Raw genomic sequence first — 24915 nt, forward strand, 5'->3', positions numbered from 1 at the left:
TTGCATTAGAAAAAAACTAGAACAACTTAAAAAGAGTGCACGATGTGCACATTAGTATTGGCAGGACGAGGGGGCTTGTAGAGGGCGAATCGTTGAAATTCAAAACTATTCAAAAGTGATGATAACAAAGAGAGGGAAAAAGAGCTACCACGTGTGGCCTAATAATAAACTCTGATGGACTTAACGTAATGCAATTGATCTGTCCACAAGTTAACATCATTAGACTGGCATCGGCCTACCAGCCAATGCTGGTAATGACAAGAATAATAGCAACAAAAGTCACATACGGTAATGCTTGAGAGCACCTTGTGCGCCTCTGATGAGTCTGTCTATGTGTCCTTATGCTTTGTTCCATGTCATTTTTTAGAAAAGGAGTAGAACATGCAAGAATAAAGACGTGCGATGAACTGTGAGTCGCCTTGAAGCTTTGGTACGCCCCATATATCACCGCCATAGCCAATCTTTGCGAACCTCTTTCTTGATCGTCTGGACGTGGAAAACAACATGGCCTCTCAACAACACTACCAGGTGAGACCTCCTATGTTATGATCTCTGTTCAGGTGGTGATCATCGTGATATCTATGGTTCCTTGATTCGTCGTGTCAAGTTTTCTTTCATGGCAACGTAGCTGTAATAAATGTGTCTTTTGCCTCCTCTCTTTCTGGTCGCGCACACGATATTCTATCTCCTCTTATGTGCGCCTGAACTTTAATGGTGGTTGTCTTTTGCATGTCACGATTATGTGCTTTCTGCTTTAAGCACAGACCTTCTTTGTTTGTAAGACTCTTGCATGTCCATATAAGGTAACCTAGGAAAAGTTTCATGAGCCAACTCAAGGATGATCGCCATAGTTCGAGCTCATTGCAATAAACTCATCCTTGTCATTTGACGAAAGGAGATAGGATTAGGAAAATGAGAGCCTAATGACGTTTGAGAATAGGCAATCTGAATCACATGCATTTACCGGCAGTTTCATGCACATTGTTCAAGTTGAAATTGTCCAGTTCACTGATCTACTTAAGGCTGGAAAGATTCATGATTGCTTTCTTTTCAAGCGATCAATACAGGATGCTGCAAAGGTCACGGTCTTGGATTAAATTTTCCTTGTTATCCTGGAAAAATTGCAATGCCATGCATGAATACCACTTATGAGAGGTTAAATGCAGGGACAGGCAGGCTATAGAGGTCCGTGGAGAGGAGCTATGCCCCAAAGAATGGGCTATCAGGGATCTGGAAGAGGGCAATATCAGATAAATTCTGCTACTGATGAGATGTCCACTAGTGGTTATCCAGGGCCAGGTAATAGTGAAGCACTGAGCAGACCTAATGCTATGCAGAGGGCAAAATGGCTTCCTAGAGGCCAGGGGGCTGAAGAAATTGACGAGCAAGAAAATGCAGAAACTACATCAGCAGTTATTCAGGAGTCAACAAATTGGATCAGAGGTCCTCAGGCTCAAGCTCGATTCCGGGCAACATTTTACCCAAAATTTGAGAATGAAAAGTCTGATCAAGAGGTTAGTCTATTCAACTCACTTTTTCATAACTACATATGTAAGTTTAATGGTATGATGATTTCGCAACTCTTGTAAGCCATTGAAACACTTCTAGTGGTAACTTGTGGGACCATTTAAAATCTTCTTCTCCCTTGGTAAGTAATGAAGGGTCTGAGGAAGGGTTGGGAACCTTGACCTGACAGATTTTAGTCCTTGAATATTGCAGTATATATGGGGCCAGCCATCAGGCAGAGAATAATCGTGGTTTTTTTTTTGATGGTAATAGATTCGCACGAGGATGATTGATGTTGTCCATTCAGGCAAGGGAGTGCTAGAGGTTAGTTCTGAATTCTTCATCTGCAAATTCAGGGTTTTTCTGTCAGTACGAACTTGTGGGGTGAACGATCGTCCTCATCTATTCTATTGGCTTCAGTTAATGATTTTGCATACATCAATGCTGCTCACAGCTGTTCTGCCATGCAGCGATGAAGTTGGTAATATAGTTCTGTGAAGTGATACTTATGTTGTAACATGTGTTGCCATTTGGAAAGTAAAGAAGAACCGAGGGGTACAAAAGGGGGAGACTTTGTACCCAGCAAGAGTTTAGAAGACCCAGTGGAATTGCAGTTAGATTGTCTGAAAGGGTTGTCTAGGTGGGACCTCATTTCTATCCAGAGCATGTATATGTCGGGCCAAAATGTTCAGGAAATATAAAAAATGATATGGGATAGTCTTAAAGACAAAAATTATTGCCACGTATAATGTGGAGGCATGTATCACCAGACTTAATAATGTGTGCCTGATCTTTACAATGTCAGCCATGTGAATGATCTGCATGTGATGAAAACCAATGTATCAAATCAGAGCATCTCCTTGCATTAATTAAGATAAGTGTAGAGCACTTGGGAACATGCTGAGATTGCAATTGCTGTCAACCTGAGGGGGCCTTGAATTCTGCAGTTTTTAAGTACGAAAACTGTTATTTTTGCATATCACTAATGTCTGTTTTGTGGATGCAAAGCAGGTCTCGTTGAAACACTCAGGATCTCTCTTTATGTATGCGGGTGACTGTGGTGGGGCATTTGCAAAGAACAGTTTTGGGAACTTGTAAGTGCTGCTCATTGAACAAGAGAGGGGGAGAGGGAGGGAGAAATATTATGTCAAAGACAAGGCCATAACATCTACAGACACACACACACAAAAAGAAAGAAATAGAATGTTTGCAAAAAGCTAGGATGGCCTATGAGATCCAAGCCTCTAAATGAAAGTGTAAAACAAATCATATCTATATCTAAAGGGCATTATGAAACTATGCAACATATAATGAGAAAATTAAATAAAAATGAAAATGAGTGAAAACGCGGTCTATGCAACAAAGCAGTAACTGGTGAGCAAAAGGATTTGATATAATCCTCTCTCCAAGGACTAAAACTATGGCATCACAAGGCTGGCCTTTGACCAAGGTAACTCCCCTTGGAGGATTTACAACTTTGTTTGAGGTGGGATGCTTTGAAGTATTTAATTGTAGATGCAGCTCTCAAAAATTCTATAAGAGTGTGTTGCCCTACCGTCCCAAGGTGCCTCGTTTGGGAATACATGAGGTGCTCTCTATGTGAATGCAACTCAAATAGGAAGAGTCCAAGGCAACATTGATATGGAAAGTCCATCACCCTAGATTGTGGTCCAAATCCTATTAGAACAAGGATTGGAAGCACCCTTTGATCTCATAAGACCTTGGGCATTTGCATATGTAGTGCTCCTCAGTCTCTAGCTCAAGCTAGAAGAGTCAGCAAATCCAATTCTCAAGGGACAGGGAGTCTACTTTGTTGTGATTGGTTGCTATGTACAACTAGATTCAAGAATGTGCAAAGTTTACCAATGGCACATCATACTTCATGACAGAGGTGTGTCCATGTGCCAAGGGTAAATCACAAAAGCATTAGCTGATAGATAGAGAAGTTGCTCTCAATAAAGAGCCATCTTCATCCCATGTGGCTTAATAGAGTGACCCATGGGTGTAGCTGAATGATGCCCATCCAAATGATCCTGTTGAGCTCCCCTTGATTAACTTGTAGGGAAGGGGATTGTAGGCTGTATTGTAGAGGTAGAAGGTGATCCATGTTTAGCCCATGTAGTTGCAGCCACGAGTTTGCATTGCCTTGCAATGCTAGTTGTTGAGATGACTCTACAACAAGTCTAAAGCAAATCGGGAGGCTCCAAAGGTTATGTATGAAAGTCACTATCTATTAAAAGGCTCAATCACAATAGATGGTGCATCTATCTCTACTTTTAACTATGTCTTATGTGTTTGTTGACTTTCTCTCGATCATTTGAGAGATCATCTTTTCACTAGGCGTCTCTCTATTTGGTGTCACCAATCATAAACCTTTCCTCTGTTTGGCATTGGCTGTTTGTTGTAGGTCTCCTCCTTTGGTCTTAGAGGCTTAGTTTGCAAATAAGAGTTCCTTATAAGAGTGTTGATGTAATCAATGTGTAGCCATTCGTGGGTGTTTTTGAATAACTATGCCCATGGGGGGAATTGGAAATAAAGGGTTGGTTAGATCTAACATTACAAAACAATAGACTACCCCAACCACCTGTCTAGGGTGTTAGTAATGAAGTAAAGGGGTGAAAAAGTATGAAAGTGTGGAGGTAATAGAACCATTAGAGGAAACTATGTAGGATCTGCTTAGGAGTGCTCTGCACAATGAGATGCATAGATGAATGCTACATGATGAGAATGTGGATATAGCAATGTGCCACTTGGATAGCATTCCTTGTGGGGAAATTGTTCACTTGTTGAGAAGTGCCTTGTTACAAAGATGATGGTGATCATGCAATGCAAAGGGTAGGTACAATAGGGAAGGGAGGCCGATATTGAAGTCAATGTTGAAACTTATAAGTACCAATGAAGGGTAGAAACCCCCTCTCAACCATGGATGTTGATGTTGAAGTTGGAGGAGGATTTAAAGTTGAACTTGTTAGTAGTCTAGTCAGCTCTTGTGTGAGTTTGAGCTATTGACATTACTAGGTATTTTAGGCATTTTATTTTGGTCATTATGATGATTATTTAGGTATCTTATGCTGGCCGACTTGCTGCCACTTATGGCACTATTTTGACCTATATATTGTAGGCTTCCCTCCTTAGTTAATCATTCACCACTTGAGGTGTTTTTGGAGAGAGGGAGCCGGTGCCAATTACCATGCAGCCAGTGACTCACTGTCGTATGCGACTGTCTTGTGTTTGGTATATGGATTCCGTTTCTTGAACATTCTTCTAAGTTCTCTTCTTTGAAGTGTTCTTTTGTGTTTTTCTCTTTTGTTCTTGTGTTCAATAGTTTATTTCAGAATCTGTTTATGCTTCCATTGCTATATCCACTTTTGGTGTGGTATCAAATTTCAGGATCTCCGCTCTTGGTGCTATGTTTTGCTGATTACAGGTCTTCCCTTACTGATCATTGACTTTCCTTGACTGCTTTACATCTTGGCGACAACTGTTTGCTACCAATCGCCCTGTTTCTTCCCTTCTGCAGGCTGCAATTTTGGTTCAGTAGGCCGCGTTTTCAATTTCTGCATTATTTAGTTACGGATTAGTCCATGTTTTACTGCACAGCTGCTGCGTTTACTGCATTTAATGCCTTTGCAGGCTGGGCAACAGAACTTTCCGGCTTTTGATAGTGGATGTTGGCTGTAATCCATCTCTTCTTTGTATGTGCAGTCGTTTTTATGATCAGCTTGTGTACCTTGTGTGTGAACTCTGTTTAGTGCAGTTTGTGCTGATGGTTTGGCTATATTCTCTCTCTCCTCCTCTTCTTTTCTTTATTATCTCTTCTTATCCTCTCCAGATGGCCCCCCCGGCTGTTCTACCGATGACAAATTACATGGCCCTGATTACCTAATATGGAGTGCTGTTATGAAAGCATGGTTTATGCAGAAGCGGTTATGGTACGTTGTATCTAGAGCTTGTAAGCGTTCTACTCCTCTTTCAGCTGATTTTGCTAAGGAAAACTATGAAGAAGCTGTGCTCACATGGGATACTGATGATGCTCGTTCATATTTTACTCTTCTTTGTTGCATCTCCCAAGAAGTTTTTCTGGCGATCACCATGTGTAGGACTTCTCCCATGATTTGGGCAAAATTTAGATGTTATATGAAGCTCCTTTTTCTATGCATGCCATTACTCTTTATGGAGAGCTCTAATAGATGAAGTTTGAGCAAAAGGATACTATTTAGTCATTTTTACTCTGTATCACAGAGGTACAGTATTAGTTTTGACACATGTACTCCAGTCTTCCCGAGGCTCATCTTGTGGGGACTTTGCTCTACAAGCTCCCTCTGGAGTTTGATGGAGTGGCCAATGCTTTGAGGGCTTAGACGTCATTGATACATGTAAGTTTTCTACATATATCCTCAATGTTGCTTAAGCATGAGACATCTTTACGGTTATAGGGGAGGCTTCCATCTCGGCTTGGTGATTGCAATGAGACCTCTTCAGCTTCAGAGAGGGATAACAAGAAGAAAAAGTTGAAGTTCCCATGTTATCACTATGGTAAGAAGGGACATTTGCGCAAGGATTGCAAACAATTAGTGGCTTTGAGGAAGAAGAGAAGCAATAGTAGCAACGACAAGATATGGATTGCTTCTTTTGAGTCATCTGCCTCCTCAAACTCCAACTTGGATCCTCTAGCCAAGGCGCGGAAAGGATCATATTCTTCAGACAAAAGGAAGGGCAAGTAGCCCCTCTTGCTTTCTAGTGTAGGTGATGCGGTTATCCTTTGCGACCCTCCAATGCTAGAGAGGGAGTGTGAGAGGGTAGTGAGGTTGGGCAAGTTAGCCTCATCTATAGAGGTATACAGGTGTATAGGTTCTAGAGAAGGACTTTCCTGATGGGCTTAACTTCTTGGAGCTGGGATTAACTTCTAGGTTCATGATGGGCTATTACTTGACAGAGAGTGGAATTGGCTCCTAGTCCTAGCTCACATGAGGGAATACTTTGGCGGTCTTGGTCAAAGGTGGGGAATCCATGTTCACATATGCTTAGAGGCATTTTTTAGAGGACAATCTTGTATGCTACTACGAGGCATTGATGACACGCATAGAGAGATACTATGATTTCTTTCTATTTTTAGGAGTTGATACGATTGACATCAACATCAGGTGCTCTTCAAGGTACCCTGGTGGTGGCTTGATCACCCACTGCTTGGGTACCCATGGTCATATTTTGGTAGTCTTTGTTGTATGGACTCTAATGAGTCATTATCATTGTATCATAGTATAGTATTAGATCACCCATGATTCGAGAGAGGGTGTTAGCAGTCTGGTCAGCTCATGTGTGAGTTTGGGCTATTCTTGATATTACGAGGTATTTTAGGCATTTTATTTTAGTCATTATGATGATTATTTAGGCATTTTATACTAGTCGACTTGCTACCACTTATGGCATTATTTTTGCCTATATATTCTGGGCTTCCCTTCTTAGTCTATCATTCGTCACCTGAGGTTTTGTTGGAGAGAGAGAGCTGGTGCCAATGCCCATGCAGCTAGTGACTCACTGTTGTATGCGGTTGTCTTGTGTTTGGTATATGAATTCTGTTTCTCGAGCATTCTTTTGAGTTCTCTTCTTTGCTTCCATTGCTACATCCACTTTTCACAGGACTTTGTGGGGTGCCGAGAACGAAGATGATGGAGGTTTGTAATGAAGGTAGACATGACATCCCTTAGCTGGAAGAGCCAAAGGAAAATCAACCATTTGGTATGTGGAATGTGTGTGTACTCGATCTTGGGAGAGGGCTCTTATGTTGACCAAGTGGCATAGGCAAGTGTGGATCTCAACCTCGAGAGATGGCTATATGCTAGTCGTGAAGCACTAGGATAGTAGTCCACTATGCAAATGGATGAAGAAGAAAGATTCCACACTTCCCAATTGGAAGAGCGGGGGAAAAAGCTAGCCACCAATGCAGTGTGAGTGTAATGGAGGAAACATGAATATGGAGAGAGAAGGAAAGAGAAAGATTGCAATGGAAGAAGAGAATGGAAGGAGAAAATTTGCATTGAACTCCAAAACAATGCTACATACAAAGAGGAATGATCAATCTTTGCACATAGCCCAAGGCATTAACGAGGGTCCTGGATTAGGCTGATAATGGAAGGTAGCACCAGAAGACAGAGAAGAGTACTTGCACGTCAGAGTGTGTTGAAACTTGCAAAGCTGAATTCATGAATGACGAGGTGATATGTCCCTCTTGTTAGAGTTCATAGCCTGTTTTTAGGCAGCAGCACAGCTGGTCCAGCAGTCGGACCAGCTGCACAGTCAGCTGCACAGTCGGACTGTGCAGTCGGACTGCCACGTGGCAGTCCGACTGCCTGCAGCCATTTTATTCCTGGCTGCGCCCTATTTTGGCGCCCCATTCCAGGCAGTTTTTCGCCTATTTATTGCTGACGTTTTCAGCAGTCTGGCCATCATTCTCTGTCGCAGATTACAGACCGGTGCCGTGCAGATCTCTGTCTCTGTTCGCAGATTTCAGACAGCAGACAGTGCAGACTGCAGCAGACTTCGAGGTGGACAGCAGGTCGCATCGTCGAGGTGGAGACACGCAGTCCAGCGCACTGCGCCCGTGTATATCTTTGTATTCAGCATTCTTTATACAGCAGATCTTCAGTGTACATTGTCTCTTTCTCTCCCTTCTCTCTCTGCGTTCTCTCTCTCTGTCCTACGCTTCCGCACCGCTGCACTCTGACATGGTATCAGAGCAGTGTTTGAGGGCTGACTGAGCGCAGAATCAACCTGAAGTGGAGTTTCCATCGCGACACAAATTTGCGTTTTTTGCGTTTAAGGGCAGACAGGAGGGCTGCGCCTTGGAACAAGGCTGAAACGAGTGTGGGCGCACAGGAAAGGAGTACAGGTGGTGGATTTGCTGCTGTTTACTGCTGTTTGACGCGGAGAAAGTTTGAGTTTTCAACCTAAAAGTGCAGGTTTTGCTTTTTCATCGCCTCCGGCGGGTGAAGAAGCTTCAGGACGCTGAAGAGCCTTAGCAGGCTGAGTCTACTCAGTCAGAGGGGGCTGCTTTTGCGTTTGAGAAGGCATTGCAGGTGAAGATGTCTACAGAGATGGACCTGGAGTTCCAGGCGATTATGGACCGGAAGGTGCCTGTCCTACCGGCTCTTCCTACAGATCAGAAGCTCGACGGAGACAACTACCGCATTTGGCGCGTAATGATGTTGGCCATTCTGGAGTCCTATGATTTGGCGGAGTTGGTACAGGAAGATATTGACCGGCCTTCGGTAAGAGATGAGTCCAAACTCTCTTCCGATGCTCGTGCGGAGTTGGCCAGGGCCCAGTCTCATTGGGACAAACTGAATGCCAGGATTCGATCCTTTCTCTTTCTATCATGCACTACAGCCGTGATCGCTCACATCGAGCACTTGACGGTGGCTCGTGAGATATGGCTGGAGCTTGATCAAATGTACAATCGGATGACCCTGATGAAGAGGGTTTCTTTGGAGGTTCAAATGCGAACCTTGTCTGTCAATAAGTCTTCTTTGCTAAGGGAACACATTAACAAGCTAAGGCAGCTACAGATGCAGGTTCAGAATGCGGGGAAGCCGATCTCCTCCGAAGACATGGCGATTACACTCTTGTCCCAGTTGCCGCTACGATTCGGTACATTTTACTCTGCCCTTATTGCTTCGGGGCGAGAGTCTACTCTTCGGTGGGAGGAGTTGGTTCCTATGGTCTTGGACCAAGAGGAACAGTTAAAGGGACAGAATGCTTCCAAGACGGAGGCGTTGACAGGTCAAGCCTCTCAGAAGAAGGGGAAGGACCAAAAGAAGAAGAAGGTGGATAACAAGTCCAAGAAGGACAAGGACAAAGACTCCACAAGCCATATTTGTGGAAAGACTGGCCATTGGAAGAAGGATTGCCCTGACAAAGACTCGAAGGACACCAAGAAGAAGGAAACCAAGGATTCTGGAGTGGTGGCTGCACCCTCATCAGCTGCATTTCTACACTTAGTTGTCATTGAGGACGCTTCACCGAATGCTTCTGATGCTGCGATGGCGGCTTCCCAATCTCGAGAGTGGATTATTGATAGTGGTGCCTCACGGCACATGACTCCTTCATCAGATGGTGTTGCCCAGCTGCGACCTTCGCGTGGGCAGGTTCTCATTGGAGACAGCTCTTCAGTTTCTGTTGCAGGTCGGGGTAAGATGCAGCTTATTCCGGATGGACGAGGTGGCACCCATACTTCAGAGGTTTTGCATGTACCAGGATTGGGGTACCATCTCCTTTCAGTCCATAAGATTTGTTCCCTTGGTCTTCTGGTGGAGTTTGACAGTTCTACAGTGCGAGTCCTTGATCGTGAATCGAGGAAGGTTCTATCATCTGGATATGAGGAGAACGGCATTTACAAACTGAAGTCTTCCACTGCCCTCTCCACTCTTCTTCTTACCTCACAGTCACAGTCTGAATTATGGCATGCTAGGTTTGGTCACCTGAACTATGACTATCTTCGGAAGGCGTCACGGGGACAGCTTGTTCGAGGGTTGCCGGATATAGTGGTGAGCCAGCAGCCATGTGTCTCCTGCATAAGGGGGAAGCAGCATAGGGATGCCATTCCCCACACCGCTTCGCGGCGGTCTACTTCACCAATGGAGTTAGTATCTACGGATCTATGTGGCCCTATGAGGACTGAGTCCCTGCGTGGGAGCTCGTACTTCATGCTGATCGTGGATGACTATAGCAGGATGACATGGGCCTACTTTTTGGCACTAAAATCAGAAGCTTTCTCGCACTTCAAGGATTGGCTTCTCTTTGAGGAGAACCGATCAGGCCGGAAGTTGAAGACCTTGCGATCCGACAAGGGAGGTGAATTTGTCTCTAATGAATTTGCTCGGTTTTGTGCAGATAGAGGAATTCACCAGGAGTTTGCCAATACGAATACTCCACAAGAAAATGGTATTCTCGAATGGAAGAACCGCAGTGTGATCGAGATGGCGCGCACCATGATGGAGCACCGACAGACCCCCCAGGTTCTGTGGGCCGAGGCTGTGGCTACTGCAGTCCACATTCTTAATCGATCACCTACTTCGGCCGTGGAAGGGATGACTCCATTTGAGGCGTATTTTGGGTCGAAGCCAGATGTTTCTTACTTTCGGGTCTTTGGGTGTGATGCCTATGTTCACATTCCCAAAGCTCACCGTGACAAATTCGAAGCGGCTTCCCGCAAACAGGTATTTGTTGGCTACAGCTCCCAGTCCCAAGGCTACCGACTCTTTGATCCCGTCAAGCGGGATGTATATACTAGCCGTGATGTGCGGTTTGTGGAGGTTCCGGCTTCTTCAACGGGTGAGGAGCATCCCGTTCTTGGAGATCCAGGGGAGAGTTTGGCTCCTTCTACAGTTCCACTGGAGCCTGTGCCGTTTGATTATGATTCTGTTTTTGACACAGAGTCTCCTGTTCCACCGGATCCTTCTGAGGAGTTACCACTGGTGGACATTCCAGAGTCTTCTACTGATGGAGAACGACGAGGGGAGGTTCGGCCTCCTCCTCGCTGGGCCCGTGACACACTCCGTGATTCAGGGATCGAGGGGGTTCCTGAGGAGTGGGGACCGCAGGATGGTCCGCGGCGGTCACGGAGGCACCAGGCGCATTCTTCGGAGCTTGTGTGCTCCAATTATTGTTTGATGTCCCGAGTTATGCAGGATCGAGAGCCCACCTCCGTGAAGGAGGCTTTACAGTCCGCCCCATGGAAGAAAGCTATGGAAGCTGAGTTGGAGGCTATTGAGAGGAATGGCACTTGGTCACTTGTGCCACGCCCCCCGAAGAAGAAGGTGATTGGAGTCAAGTGGGTCTTCAAGACCAAATATCTCAGTGATGGTACTTTGGATAAGCACAAGGCTCGCCTTGTTGCTAAGGGTTTTGCCCAGCGCCCAGGGATTGACTGTCATGACACCTTTGCCCCTACAGCTCGTATGGCAACCATTAGAGCTGTTCTTGCTTTGGCTGGCCATAGGAGATGGCCTGTTTATCAGCTGGATGTGAAGTCGGCCTTCCTGAATGGTGATTTGAAGGAGGAGATCTACGTTGAGCAGCCTCCTGGCTTTGGTTCTTCGGACGGGAAAGTCTACAGGTTGAAGAAGGCCCTGTATGGTCTCAAGCAGGCCCCGCGAGCTTGGATCGAGAAGATTGATTCGTTCCTCCAGACTCAGTTGGGATATCGGCGGTCCAAGGCCGATCCGCAGCTGTATGTTCACACTTCCGAGGATGGTTGTGTGCTGTTTGTATTATATGTTGATGATTTGATTGTCACAGGTGATGATGCACAGCAGGTCCAGGAGACAAAGTCAGCTTTACATCGGACGTTCGAGATGACGGATTTGGGGCTACTCCATTTCTTTTTAGGACATGAGATTTTTCAGTCTCAGAGGGGGATCTTTCTCTCCCAACAGAGATATGTACAGGAGCTCTTGGTGTCTTTTGAGATGGAAGATTGTCGGGCCCTCTCTACTCCTATGGATCCGAACTGGAAGGCCACTTCCCACTCAGCTTCTCCTTTGGCGGATGCTTTCCGCTATCGACAGTTGATAGGGTCTTTGATTTGGCTTCTCAACACCAGGGTTGATCTATGTTTTGCTGTTGGCCTCTTGGCAGGGTTCATGAGTGAACCTAAGACGGTGCATTGGCAGGCTGCTCAGAGGATACTTCGGTATCTAAGGGGGACGTCTGATTTGGGGATTCATTACCCCGCAGGGACAGATGGGTCAGATCTTGTACTTGCAGGTTGGAGCGACTCGGATTGGGCCGGTGACGTGGACCACAGGCGGTCTACAACAGGTTACTGCTTTACTTTGGGTGCAGGTGTTATTTCATGGAGTAGCAAGAAGCAGCCCACGGTAGCCCTTTCGTCTACTGAGGCGGAATATCAGGCCGCATCTTCCACCACATGCGAGGTTGTGTGGCTTCGGAGATTGTTGGAGGAGCTTGGGTGCCCCCAGACTCGTCCTACATTACTGCGATGTGACAATGAGAGTTGCATTGCCTTGGCAAGGAACCCTGTTTTTCATGCCCGGACGAAGCACATTGAGATCCAGTACCACTTCATCCGAGAAAAGCTTTTGGATGAGACCATCACTGTGGAGTATTGCAAGACGGAGGATAATCTTGCGGATTTGTTTACGAAGGCGTTTCGTTTCCTCAGGCTCTACTTCGGCAACATTCCAGATCCCTCAGGCTTCTGCCCTGTCCAGGCTCTGAGTGGGGGTGTTAGAGTTCATAGCCTGTTTTTAGGCAGCAGCACAGCTGGTCCAGCAGTCGGACCAGCTGCACAGTCAGCTGCACAGTCGGACTGTGCAGTCGGACTGCCACGTGGCAGTCCGACTGCCTGCAGCCATTTTATTCCTGGCTGCGCCCTATTTTGGCGCCCCATTCCAGGCAGTTTTTCGCCTATTTATTGCTGACGTTTTCAGCAGTCTGGCCATCATTCTCTGTCGCAGATTACAGACCGGTGCCGTGCAGATCTCTGTCTCTGTTCGCAAATTTCAGACAGCAGACAGTGCAGACTGCAGCAGACTTCGAGGTGGACAGCAGGTCGCATCGTCGAGGTGGAGACACGCAGTCCAGCGCACTACGCCCGTGTATATCTTTGTATTCAGCATTCTTTATACAGCAAATCTTCAGTGTACACTGTCTCTTTCTCTCCCTTCTCTCTCTGCGTTCTCTCTCTCTCAGTCCTACGCTTCCGCACCGCTGCACTCTGACACCTCTAGGATCCAACCTGCACATGAGACATGATGCAAGCCAAACTCACCATAAAAGGGATTGGACATCAGACTCATCTCCCAACCATAGAGTCAAATGGGCTCACCTGCAAGCCTGGGAGCTAGCAGCATTTCAGGTTGTGATCACATCCCAACGGTTGGTATCCCATACCACCAGCCCCATCATATTGGTGTACGGATGCGTTGGCCAACGGGCCGAGAGTTCAAGAGTGGTGATTATGCAATGAATAGATATGGTAAGGCCTTGAGACCTGTAAATAGGACTTGGTTGCTCTAACCTCAAAGTGATCTTAGTGCATTTGCACCAAGTCACTTCATAAGCACCGTGACCAATGCAACTAGCACCCATCGGAATATCCAGACTCCGGAGACATAACCCTTCCCCCCCTTATGAATGATTGTTTTCTTAGCAATATCCTGAAGGAGATGAAGTGAGGAAAATAATTCTTCAATGTTATGTCCCTCTAGGATCGAACTTGTATACGAGACATGACGCAAGCCAAACTCACCATAAAAGGGACTGGACATTAGACTCACCTTCCAGTTGTACATTCGGATAGGCACTAGTACCATCAGTCACGGTGCTTACGAAGTGATTTAGTGCAAATGCATTGAGGACACTTTGGGATTAGGGTAGTCGAGCCCTATTTATAGGAGTCAAGGCCCTGTTGTGCACATTCATTGTATGATCACCACTCTTGGACTCTTGGCCCATTGGCCGATACACTACACTGGGATCGTGTGGGTTGGTGGTATGGGACGCCAACCCTTAGGATGCGGTCATGACTTGGAATGTTGCTAGCTCTCAAGCTTGGGGGTGAGTCCATTTGGCTCTATAGTTGGAAAGTGAGTTTGATGTCCAGTCTCTTTTATGGTGAGTTTGGCTTTCATCATGTCTCATGTGCATGTTGGATCCCAGAGGGACGTAACATTGGTTTCAAATCATAGCATTGAGATCGGTGGTTTGTCACGAGGACATGTAAATTTGAGATGCTTTAATCTTATTGATAACATTTGAGTAAGTTATTAATCAAATGTGCAAGGTTGTTTAGTACACGTGTTGCACATGGCAATTATTTCATGATAACAGGCTAAGGTTCTTGAGGATGCAGTATCAAAGGCAAAAGTTGTGATAAGTTATGCCAATTGGGATTTGTTGGTTAGTTGGTGTTAGTTTTGATCCTAGGACAATTGTTTGGTCAATAAGTGTTAGTGGTGACACTAAGGACTAGCATTAATTAATTAATTAATGCCAGTCCAAGAGTCAATAGAGGTTGGGGATCACTCTAGGTTGCAATTTAATTATAGATGGACACATTTAATTTTCGATAGGATCAGAAGGGTTGAAATTAATTTTAGAATTATTTAATTTTGAAAATTAATTTAATGGCTAGATAATGCTGAAAAATGGGTTTAGAAGGTTGTCACTAGGCAAAAATGCCCATGCAAACTGAGAAAACGTTCTTCTAGCTTGATCTCAATCGTTTAGTCAATTTGGAGCTTGAGAGAGAAGAAGAGGCTGCTGGTTCAATTTTTTGCAGAGAACATAGTCATTGGAGGGTGGGACAGCAAACAAGAGCCATTCTGGGGCCAATGATAGCAAGAAGACCTTCATCAGTAGCAGATGATGGCATTCAGCCAATAAGCAATAGCATTCTGGAGGCTTTAGGCAATAGGTGACGGCATTAAATGTTGATTGGTGCAGGCTATAGTCAGGTTTAGGGGTTTTCGTGTGTGGAAATTTTGAAATTTCTCCGTCTGGCATTCTCTCACCTATTCCAGCCCATTCTTGGTAGATCTAAGTATTTCTCAGCCATTTGGAGATCTCAGCCATGTTTGGAGGACAACAGAGGGATTTTTGTTGTAAACCCTAAATTTCTTCAAAAATTAGGGTTTAGTAGCCACCTCGGGACTCATGCCAATAGGAGAAGGCATCGTATACTGAAATTAGTTGTTGCAATTTGTTGAATTGTCAGGGATTTCAGATGCCTAGCCACCCATTGCAAATTTGGGGCAACATTTGACTAGTTGGGGTCCAATTAGAGCAAGCCTTGGGTGAAATCAAGGGGCAAAGTACCCAATTTGTTTGCTGATTGTTGGACCAGCAAGGGGCTTTTGGATTAGCCAAGGAGATTGTGGAATCTCGGCTTGCAATCAATCCATTGGCAATTGAAGTCAAAGAAATACCGAAAGGGGTGCTAGTTTTAGGTCTTGACAATAGGGTGTCCAATGTCCAAGATTATTCAGGTAAATTGTGCATTTCAATTTATATTTATTTTTTGATTGCTGTAATTAAGTGCTTGATTAGGGAAATACCACCCTCTCCAAGAAGAAAGGCTAGTTTCATGGTTCCATTGCCGGAATACCACTCAATCCCTTGATTTGATGGGCGCAAGGGACTGGATTGCAAGCCAAAGCTTTGTGCTAGTGTTGGTTTTTACTCTCAATTGAGAAATTACAGCAATATGTCTTCATATAGTGAGATGGGATTAAGTAGTGATGATGCCTCTCAGTGCGAATACTCACATGGGAAAAAAGGAAATGCAATGCTTGATCTTGGACAAGGCTCAGACCATGGACAATAGGCTGAAAATATTGCTGTTGGGCAAGGCGCAAGGCCTTGAAGGCATAGTGAGGCTTATGAACAGCAAAAGAGGAATTTGATGACCAGTTTAAGAATCAGATGACCAGTTCAAGAATCAGATGAGGACAACAACAAATCTTTTTACTGAATTGGCAAAGGATTCTCAGTTCACTTGATTTTTGAATACTCAAAAGAAGGATAGCAAGGGCAAGAAGAAGAAGTTGTCTTCCATACTTTCGGGACAGCAAAGTGCATTGAAGGTAATGCCAAAGTCCTTATTGAAAGCTCCCAAAGATGCTAATGAAGCAAAATATATGGTACCCACGGGGCAAGGAATGCAAATGCAAGGCCATCATGGAAGTGCCAATCCAATGGATTTTGGAGAGCTAGGCATGCATGCTATGATGGGGCAGCTAAAATGCTTTGGTAGTAGCACAATTTTTCATGCTATGGTTGGATAGGGACCACATAGGGGAATGCATGGCATAAATCCCTATGGTATACAGTAGTCATTGCATGGTGTGCAAGGCCCAATGTGTTCGGATATGGTTGGAAATGTGCAAAATCCTATGTATGATAGCATTGGCTCGATGCTTGGGGCACAAAGCAGCATGTTCAGTGATGCATCTGCATCCTTGAATATTTATGGGACTCAAGGAATGAGTGCTAGTCATGCAAATGCTCCATTTGGTGTTGGTTTTGATGTAAATTCAGCAAATGCACTCTTTTTGTAGCAGCCAGTGTGTATGATGATTGGACACCCAAAGGAGCATCAAAGGGTTTTGATGTAAATTCAGCAAATGCATTCTTTTTGCAGCAGCCAGTGTATGATGACTTGACACCCAAAGGGGCAGCAAACTATGATGAGGGTGGAGAAGCAGTGATGTCTGAGTCCTTTAGTGGTGCAGAAGATAGGCTGAAAGCTTCGACTTTCATTCAACAGTTTGATGCAACCTATTCAGGGGGATACTTAACCAAATTCTCAAATATTTGAAATGCAATTTCAAGGGGCATGCATTGTAGTGGTGGTCCACTCTTTTGATGCAAGATAGAGCACCATCAACATGAGTACAATTCAAGCAAATATTTGCATTGAATTAGATGACAAGTACATTTGAGGTGGATATCATGACAACTTGGACTAAGTTGGTTACTAAGGAATGCAAGAATTTGGAGCACAATTAGAAGTTTTGGGATGTATTGCTACATGTCACTTCTTATTGCCCCGTACCCCTTCATGAGCAAGTAGAAAAATATGTTTGTGGGCTGTCCATAGGAATCAAGGATTTTTGCATTAAATCCACAGTCTCTAGCATGTCTCGGCTTATAGAGACTATTACTACAATAGATGCCTTGCTGCATGGAAAGGATTCGGGCTCTTAGAGAGAGTAGAGAAGCTGAATAAAAAGTTGTTTAAGGCTAAGAAAAGGGGCAGACCTGAAAACCAGCTTGAAAAGAGGCCATAACAGCAAAGAAAAGGCTTGAAAACATTGGTACAAGGTAGGGAATTGATGGCTGTAAATAAATCCTTTATTTGTGACCACGATGTTCACATTGCAAGGGATTGCCTCAATAGGTAGTAAGTTGGGAAATCAGAAAATCAGGGAGGTCCTAAGGGAAAGAAGCCCAAAACATCAGTGGGTGCCCGATGTTCTTAGTGATTAGCCCAAAACATCAGTGGGATTGGTGCTCGATGTTGTTAATGATCAGACCAATGATGATGTTGTTGAGTTGTGCAAAGCATGGGGGCAAAATTAGAGATCAGTATGTATTGATATTCTTTGATAATGGTGCACAAGCCAACATCATCTCTGTAGACATGGCAGCCTATTTAGGTATTAGAGGGGATGAGATGGGAACCATGGGGGAAGTTGGAATGGCATGTAAAGGCCATGCAGAATCTATGACACCGCTCATTGGAAACCTTCGGTTGCATGTATATAGATATGTGGATAGCGAAGAGTTCTTCATTGCCTCACTTGAGGGTTGTGATGTATTGCTTTGTATGCCATGGTATCACCATATGCATGTAGTGATTGATTCACATACAAAAGAGATTACTATTTAGCATAAGGGGAAGACACTTACACTTGATGCAAAGTTGAAAATGGAATCTGTTCTTGTTGTATCTGCAGTTGCTATTTCTAAAGTAATGAAAAATCATCTTTTAGCGTATTTGGTTTTTACTAAGGATAAAGATGATAGTGAGAATGTTGGGAATATGTCTAAGTTAGAGAAGGATTGCATGTCATTTTTGAAAATGTATGCTGATTGCTTCTCTTAGTCACTTCCAGGGTAGCTATCACCTTAAAGGTCTAAAGATTATGACATAGATATTATCTTTGGATGTAGCCCATCTAATAAGGCACCCTACATAATTTGTAGCTCAGCAGGAGAAGATTATGAGTTATGTGAATGAGGAGTTAGAAAAATGGCTGATTTAGCCTAGCTAGTCTCCTTTTTGTTCTCCAATGCTTTTGGTGTAGGAAAAGGATAGTTCATGGTGTATGTGCATTGACTATCATGCTTTGAGTAAGATCATTATAAAGAAATCCCTCAAATGAATGTTATTATGGGTAGATTGCAGGGGGCAGCTATATTTAGCCGTATAGATTTGAAAAGTGGGTATTATCAGATACGCATTAGATCAGAAAATGTGCCTAAGACAGCTTTTAGGACATCTTTTGGGTGTGAGCAACCAAAGTATGGGACACAAAAACTCTTTTTAGCATTAACTTTGAGTTTTGGGGCTGTTTAAGTGAGCTAATCAAGGTTTAATGTGAAATGCTCCTTTTTAGCTTAACCGCGGAAGACCTATCCCTTGTTACTATGATTAAAATACTTTGCTAATCTGTTGGTCGTCTGCTCATTTCATGATTTTCAAGCAGCATTGGCAACTAGACGCATGTTCTTATATATGGCATCACATTATATGTTGGATGGGTCATGGATAAACTTTAAGTTAATCATATAGTTGAGTGTGGATGATATGATAGTTTTTGTTTACATGGGTCTTTTGCAGGTATACTGCTGTGGGAGTGTTTGTGCTTGGAAGGACTTTACAAGAAGCATGGGGTGCTCAGGCCAGTGAGAAACAAAGGGAATTCAATTCTTTTTTGGAGGTATAAGAGTCTACCTGATTTGCTTTGTGCTAATTTGAGATTCATAAATGCATCTTTGTCTATGAGGGAGGGTGGTGCAGTGAGGGGTTTTAAGTGGAACAAGGAGTTTGTGCTTTCTTTGACTTTTAGATACCTAATGCTGCTTTGCTTGTTTAGAAAGAGCGTGTATGTATCTCCATGGAGCTTGTTACAGCTGTACTGGGTGACCATGGGCAACGGCCTTTGCAAGATTATGGTTCGTGCACTTGGTTTAAGGCTGTTGTAAATAAACTTGTGCCAATTTAGAATGAAATTGTAATCTGTTGGCTTTAAGTTTTCCTAAATGAGAAGACATTTGTTAATGTTTTATAATAATGTTGGTGATTCTGCTTTGTGAGAGTTCCTCTATATATTGAATTGAGAAGAGATTGCTTAGGGAGTTTATGCATGTTGATACAACCATGCTATGTTTAGATTAGCTATAAGCATGACATGAATTCTGACATGAATGATGTCCAGCAGTCAATCTAGATCATTCTAATGAACATGTGGGAGCCCATGGGTAATATTGGTCCCTCCTTTAAATATCCTGATGAAAGTTTTGAAACATATCTCAAGAACTTATTATGAAATAGAATGTGAAGAGCGAAGAACTTAATGTAGTATCTCCTCTTGTTCACATTTCCCCTCTCTTTCCCTTCCCCTCCTCGAAATGTTTGTATGCAGAAGTGTGTGGAAAGTGAAAACTTGAGATGGAAACTATTTAATGTGGAGATAGGAAAGAAATGTGCTTATATCACATCTCAATAGAGAAAGAACTTGTAGCCTTTTGATAAAGTTTGTATATTCTACCAATTTATTTTCTCTAAAAATTGAAAGGTATCTAGAATAGTGCATTAGAGCTAGCCAGTGTGAGTGAGTGGCCACATGTAATGGTAGACCCACATTGTGGATTAGAACAAAGATAGTCCATGCTTCATGCTATATGTTTGGATCAGGCATATGGAATTTTCGGTTTTTTGGGGGGGGGGGGGGGGATGGGAGAAAGAAAGAGTATATTAATGTCTCTAAAAGGCAAATGTGGCCTATGAGACCAAAGCAATACATACAATGATGTGTTTATCATCTAGAATGAGAAAAGATGAAAAACATGCCTATAAGACTCAAAAGTGAGATAGTGTCCTATAAAAGAAAACATGTTGATGATCTACAAGTAAAAGTAGAAAAAGGAAACTCTTCGTCAATGAGATGTCATTCCTCTAAGGAGATGTACTCTGCATGGCCGAAGCTTCTCGGCATTTGTCTCCTATGGCGCTCAATGATAGCTCTAATTTGGTTGCTCTATCCAAAGGGACACCTAAAAAGATGAGGTTCAATGATGATGTACTCCTATAGCTTGTGTGGCAGTAGCAGTGGTATGTGCCATACTCGGTCATGTAGCAGTGAAGAAGTCAGTGATCACTCTTTGTCTGTGTGAGCCAAGATGTGGGGGTTTTCTGCTCCATAGAATAGCTACTTTGCACCTTTGGAGCTCCAAGAGGAAGAAACCCAGGCATCTTTGATCCTCGAACTACATGATTCATCTCAAGGGTCCGAAACCCTCTCGAAATAGACTATGGTATCTGTCTCTTATATCATAATATATCGTGCATTGACAGATATAGTGTTTCTCTGTCTCTGGCTCTTTGTCACATAGTGGGCATAAGTGTTCCTCTATCTGTATGCCCTCCCATCTACTTGTCTCAATCCTCGGGTGGTGGGATGAGGTGCGGATCTAACCAATAATTGTGCGCAATCCATGAGACAATTGTGCATCCATGTAATTGGCTCAAGTGATAAAACCATCCTTAGATACCTGAAGGAAGTGGGTTTGGTAGTGTGCCATCCTCGTGCCATGGGGGGAGGAGGGTCGGATCCAAGTCTTCTCCGTATCTAACCTCAGTATGTTTTGGTCTGATCACATGGTTTAGTTGTGATCGACGTAGGTTAAGTGTAGGACAATCCGATCTATAGGCAAAGGGGGGTAGTCTATCAATCGATAGCCCATGTGAACTCATCCATCTACTCATTTGAGCATACCAACAATGTTTGTCACTATCTGCTACTAGCTGTTTAGAAGAGGCCAGGGCTAGTTGTGGGTATCTATCTTAGGGGAGCTCCCATAGTCTATGTATGAAAGTCATTGCTTGGACCTAGGGCCTCAACTACCATGGGTGATGCTTCCAACTCAACTATGATAAGCTCATGTGGGTTCGAGCTCTTCGCTCATATCATACATGAGATCATCATGATCAATGGTCTTTCCATATGCTCCCAGTTGTCATAGTATTCCTTCTATGGTCCATCTTGGTCTCTCAAAGGTTGTCTCCTCATGTGGAAGAGACTCGGACCCCAAATAGCTGCCCCATATAGGAGTGTGGGTGTAACCAGGGTGTCAAAAAGCCAAAGTTTGGTGCGCAGTTCATGAAATTGTATGTGAGCACATTGTCTCTCCAATACACCTAAGGTTGCATATGCTTTTGCCAAAGGAGCCTTTGATGTCTCTCTCCAAGAGAAATGTGGTCCCTTCGATGTGACCCCCTAATAAACATACTGCTTGACCATCTCCATTGGCTCTCCATCAAAAGTAAATTGGTGCTCAGCTCTTGTCACCAAAGCAGCTGAAGTGTTAAATACCATAACTTTAGTTTTCCCAAGGTTCACCTCAAGGTCTCTATCTTTGCAAAAAGATAATGCATCCAAATGTCTATTTAGTCCCTCAGGTGAGTGAGATATAAGTACAATATTGTTTGGATAAAGCAGCAATTGTATCAGCACTCTAGCTAGGCTAGCTACGGCCCCTCTAGTTTTGTCCACATATTCTGAAATTTCATCTATCTACAGCCCAATTAGTGTTGGTGAAAGTGGGCAGCCTTATTTCACCCCTATGGTGCTATTGACTGTATCTGAGATGCCCTTAGGTGTCCGTACTTTGCCTAACATTGTCTCATACAAGGCATAGATACTCTACCGTATCTCTACGAGCACATCAATGTCTTGCATTCTTCTCATGAGTCTAGTGCGTGGCATTGTGTTAAAGGCTTGGCGAAAATCCACAAAACAACAATAGATCTTTTTCTTGAATGCCTTGCCTTCTTCCATGATTGCCCTCAATGTAAAGATATGGTCTAGAGTTGTACATCCCCTCTTGAAGCCAGCTTGGCCTTTTGATCTCAAGCCATGCATCTCGGTCCATTCACTCAATGCTTGTTCCACAATAGAGCCATTTATTTTAGCTAGTATGTGTTCAATCATGATAGTTCGATAGTTACTAAGTAGCGTGGGGCCTCCACTCTTATAGAGCGACACAATAGTACAATCTGACCAACTGGCTGGAAATCCCTCACAGACTGCCCTATTAAAGATGTGAGCTAGCGGTGGTGCCAATATATCACAAGCATGCGTGAAGTGTTCTATTACTAAACCATCGTGATCTTGGGCTTTCCCATTTTTCAGTTTCCATATGCCATTTCTCACTTTTGCAATTTACTGGTCTTTAGGTTGAGGGGAGTGGCATAGGCTCTTGGCTAGGAACATCATAAAGTGTGCAAGCATATTCATGCTAATCATATGGTCTAGTAATCTGTATAGGTGGCTAGCTCTCATCCATCCTTTTCCATGCTCTCTTGTTGTCTTGTCCCAAGAACATGGAATATATTTTTGTTTCTAGTCCGCTTAGGTGTACATATACCAAGTGCCATGTGTCGTTGAAAATGTGCTTGTGTCTCTTTGCACTCATCATCATATGGGCCATTATGTGGGACATTACCTCATGGAGGCTTATTTGATTGTGAAGTGTGTGGGAAAGCATAGGCTGTTGAAGTATGTATTAACATTTGCAACAAAAGGCCAAAATGACCTATGAGACCATGAGTTACAGACGTGTATGATGGTACAACTTGAGCAAAATATGTAGCATAAAGTAAATGAGAAAGAAACTAACTAAAGCTATGTGTAAAACATAGAACTCTTTCTAGCTCATGGTGGTACAATCTCATGTGGATATGGAGGGCCTAGCTCTAGCCCGTGCAATAGCCTCCTGTATCTGCCTACAAAGGTGTCCTTGGCATCTATGTCAAGGCCTAGGACATCTAGATCAGCTCATCTGAACGGCTTGATTAATCAATACTCCCTGTTTGTGTGTGGAGAGAGAGAGAGAGAGAGAGAGAGAGAGAGAGAGAGAGAGAGAGGCGATGGTGCCGCCGGTGCATCCCGTCCTGTCGTCGCCTAGACCTACGCGCCTGAAGACTGCCGCCTGAAGATCCGCCTGATGACTGCCTGCGCGCTTGACTGCCGCCTGACGCCTTCTTGCGCGCCTGACGACTGCCTGACGACTGCCTATGCGCTTGAAGACCCACCCGCCTAACGACGACTGCCTGCACGCCTGACGAGTGCCCGCGCGCCTGAAGACCCACCCGCTTGTATTCGTGTGTGGCCGCCTGCTCCGCCTGTGCCTGCCTGCTCGCCTGATGCCTGTCGTTTGAAGCCTGTGGTCGCAGAGCATAGGCTTAGCCGCAGCTTGCTCCTGCTTGCTTCTTTGTGCATTTTAGGGTTTCGACCAGAGTCGCCTTTCGTCAAACGTCATGTTGTCCATGGCACACTGTATATCTGCGGGCCTGTGAGGCGCCTTTGACATACAACGCAGAGAGGAGTTGCGCTCTGTCCTATCGCGAGCCTTGGAAGGAGACGGCACAGTGCTGAGAGCACTGCTTGCTGCGCCTGCTGTCCGTGGGTGTCTGCCCTGTGCAGTTTGTTGTGCCGAGTCAGAGAAAGAGAGCCATCACCTGGCAGCACGTGACTGCAGCCCTGCACTGATCAGAGAGCTGATCTGTGTCTGTACACAGAGAGAGAGAGAGAGAGGGACTCTTCACTCGGCCTCTGTCCAGTATACGCAGTGATACAATATGGCTGGTCTGGATCTGGATTTTATAGACCAAATGGTGGCAGCGCTTGGTCCGGATTTTGATACCGAGGAACCCGAGGATATGGTTCCGTGCACTGAAGAGATGCCCCCTTGTCTTGACCTCCAGCCTGCAGGTAGATGCACCAAGCATACTTCGGAAGAGACAATGGATCATCAGGATCGTTCCTATGCTCAGGTTGCTTTGGAATCTGTGGACTCTCAGGATGTTCACTGGGAGCATTTGCTGGAATTTGCCAACACTTTGCTTGGCGATTATGTTCAACATAATCAGGAAGTCTTTTTTGACTCTGCACTTGAAGATGTTCTGGAAGCCATTGTGGACCCGAAAACTGTCTTGCGCTCCTTTTCAGTGTTTTATGATCGCCCTGTGATACTCTTCTTCACTAGTAGAATTCCACTGCTTTCCCGTATTCGCCAGTGGTTGCACAGTCTGCTACAAGGGGAATGTGTTGAAGAGATTTTTGTTGGGCCCCGAGGTTTTTTTGAGGTGCTGTTGAAATCTGAGACGCACCGTGCTGCTCTCCTGTCTAAACTGCCTTTGTTTTTTTATCGCTGTTTGGTCCATGTTGTACCATGGCGCCCAATGGCAGATTTTCAGCGTCTGCTGCAATGTGAATGCCCTGTGTGAGTTGAAGTGGAAAATTGTCCGGCTATCTATTGGCCACTGTTGAAGGACGCTATGGCCGCGTTGGGCATTGTTCTGGTCCCTCCAAGTCTAAGGGCCGTCAATTGCAACCGGTTGTGTATGTTATGGGAGACTGCAAGGAAAAGGCCTGCTTGGTTACGTCTCAATTGCTCTGGCATGCATCCTTTACACTTTCGTTTGAAATGGGGCAATTTTGCAGGACATTGCTTTTCCTGTGGACAATTGGGGCATTTTATGGCCGAATGCCCAGAGCAGCAACACACTTCAGATGCTGGGCATGTTGCGATGCCCATGGAAGATATGGTGTGTGATGCTCCGTCGCAGGATGTTATCCATCCACCTAAAGTTTTGGA

The 24915-nt window shown here is 44.4% G+C and overlaps 1 protein-coding gene across 2 annotated transcripts in view; it reads left to right on the top strand.

The window, feature by feature from the left end:
- The first annotated feature begins 203 nt into the window (after nt 1–203).
- The window catches only part of LOC148030213 (tRNA ligase 1-like), a 222489-nt gene continuing 197777 nt past the window's right edge, over nt 204–24915 (top strand). Inside the window, exons 1-7 of one of the 2 annotated variants that reach the window (XM_087686482.1) lie at nt 204–288; nt 368–528; nt 1167–1514; nt 1780–1830; nt 2518–2600; nt 18875–18974; nt 19131–19209. In XM_087686482.1, the coding sequence (XP_087542608.1) occupies nt 505–528; nt 1167–1514; nt 1780–1830; nt 2518–2600; nt 18875–18974; nt 19131–19209 (685 nt within the window). In that variant the 5' untranslated portion in view covers nt 204–288; nt 368–504. Of the gene's footprint in view, nt 289–367; nt 529–1166; nt 1515–1779; nt 1831–2517; nt 2601–18874; nt 18975–19130; nt 19210–24915 lie in introns of those variants that run through there. The other variant, XM_087686483.1, reaches the window with a different exon arrangement.

This window comes from Lygodium microphyllum, chromosome 10, assembly GCF_053477565.2.
Source record: "Lygodium microphyllum isolate KBCC chromosome 10, Lygodium_microphyllum_v1.1.10, whole genome shotgun sequence".
Classification (NCBI taxonomy): Eukaryota; Viridiplantae; Streptophyta; class Polypodiopsida; order Schizaeales; family Lygodiaceae; genus Lygodium; species Lygodium microphyllum.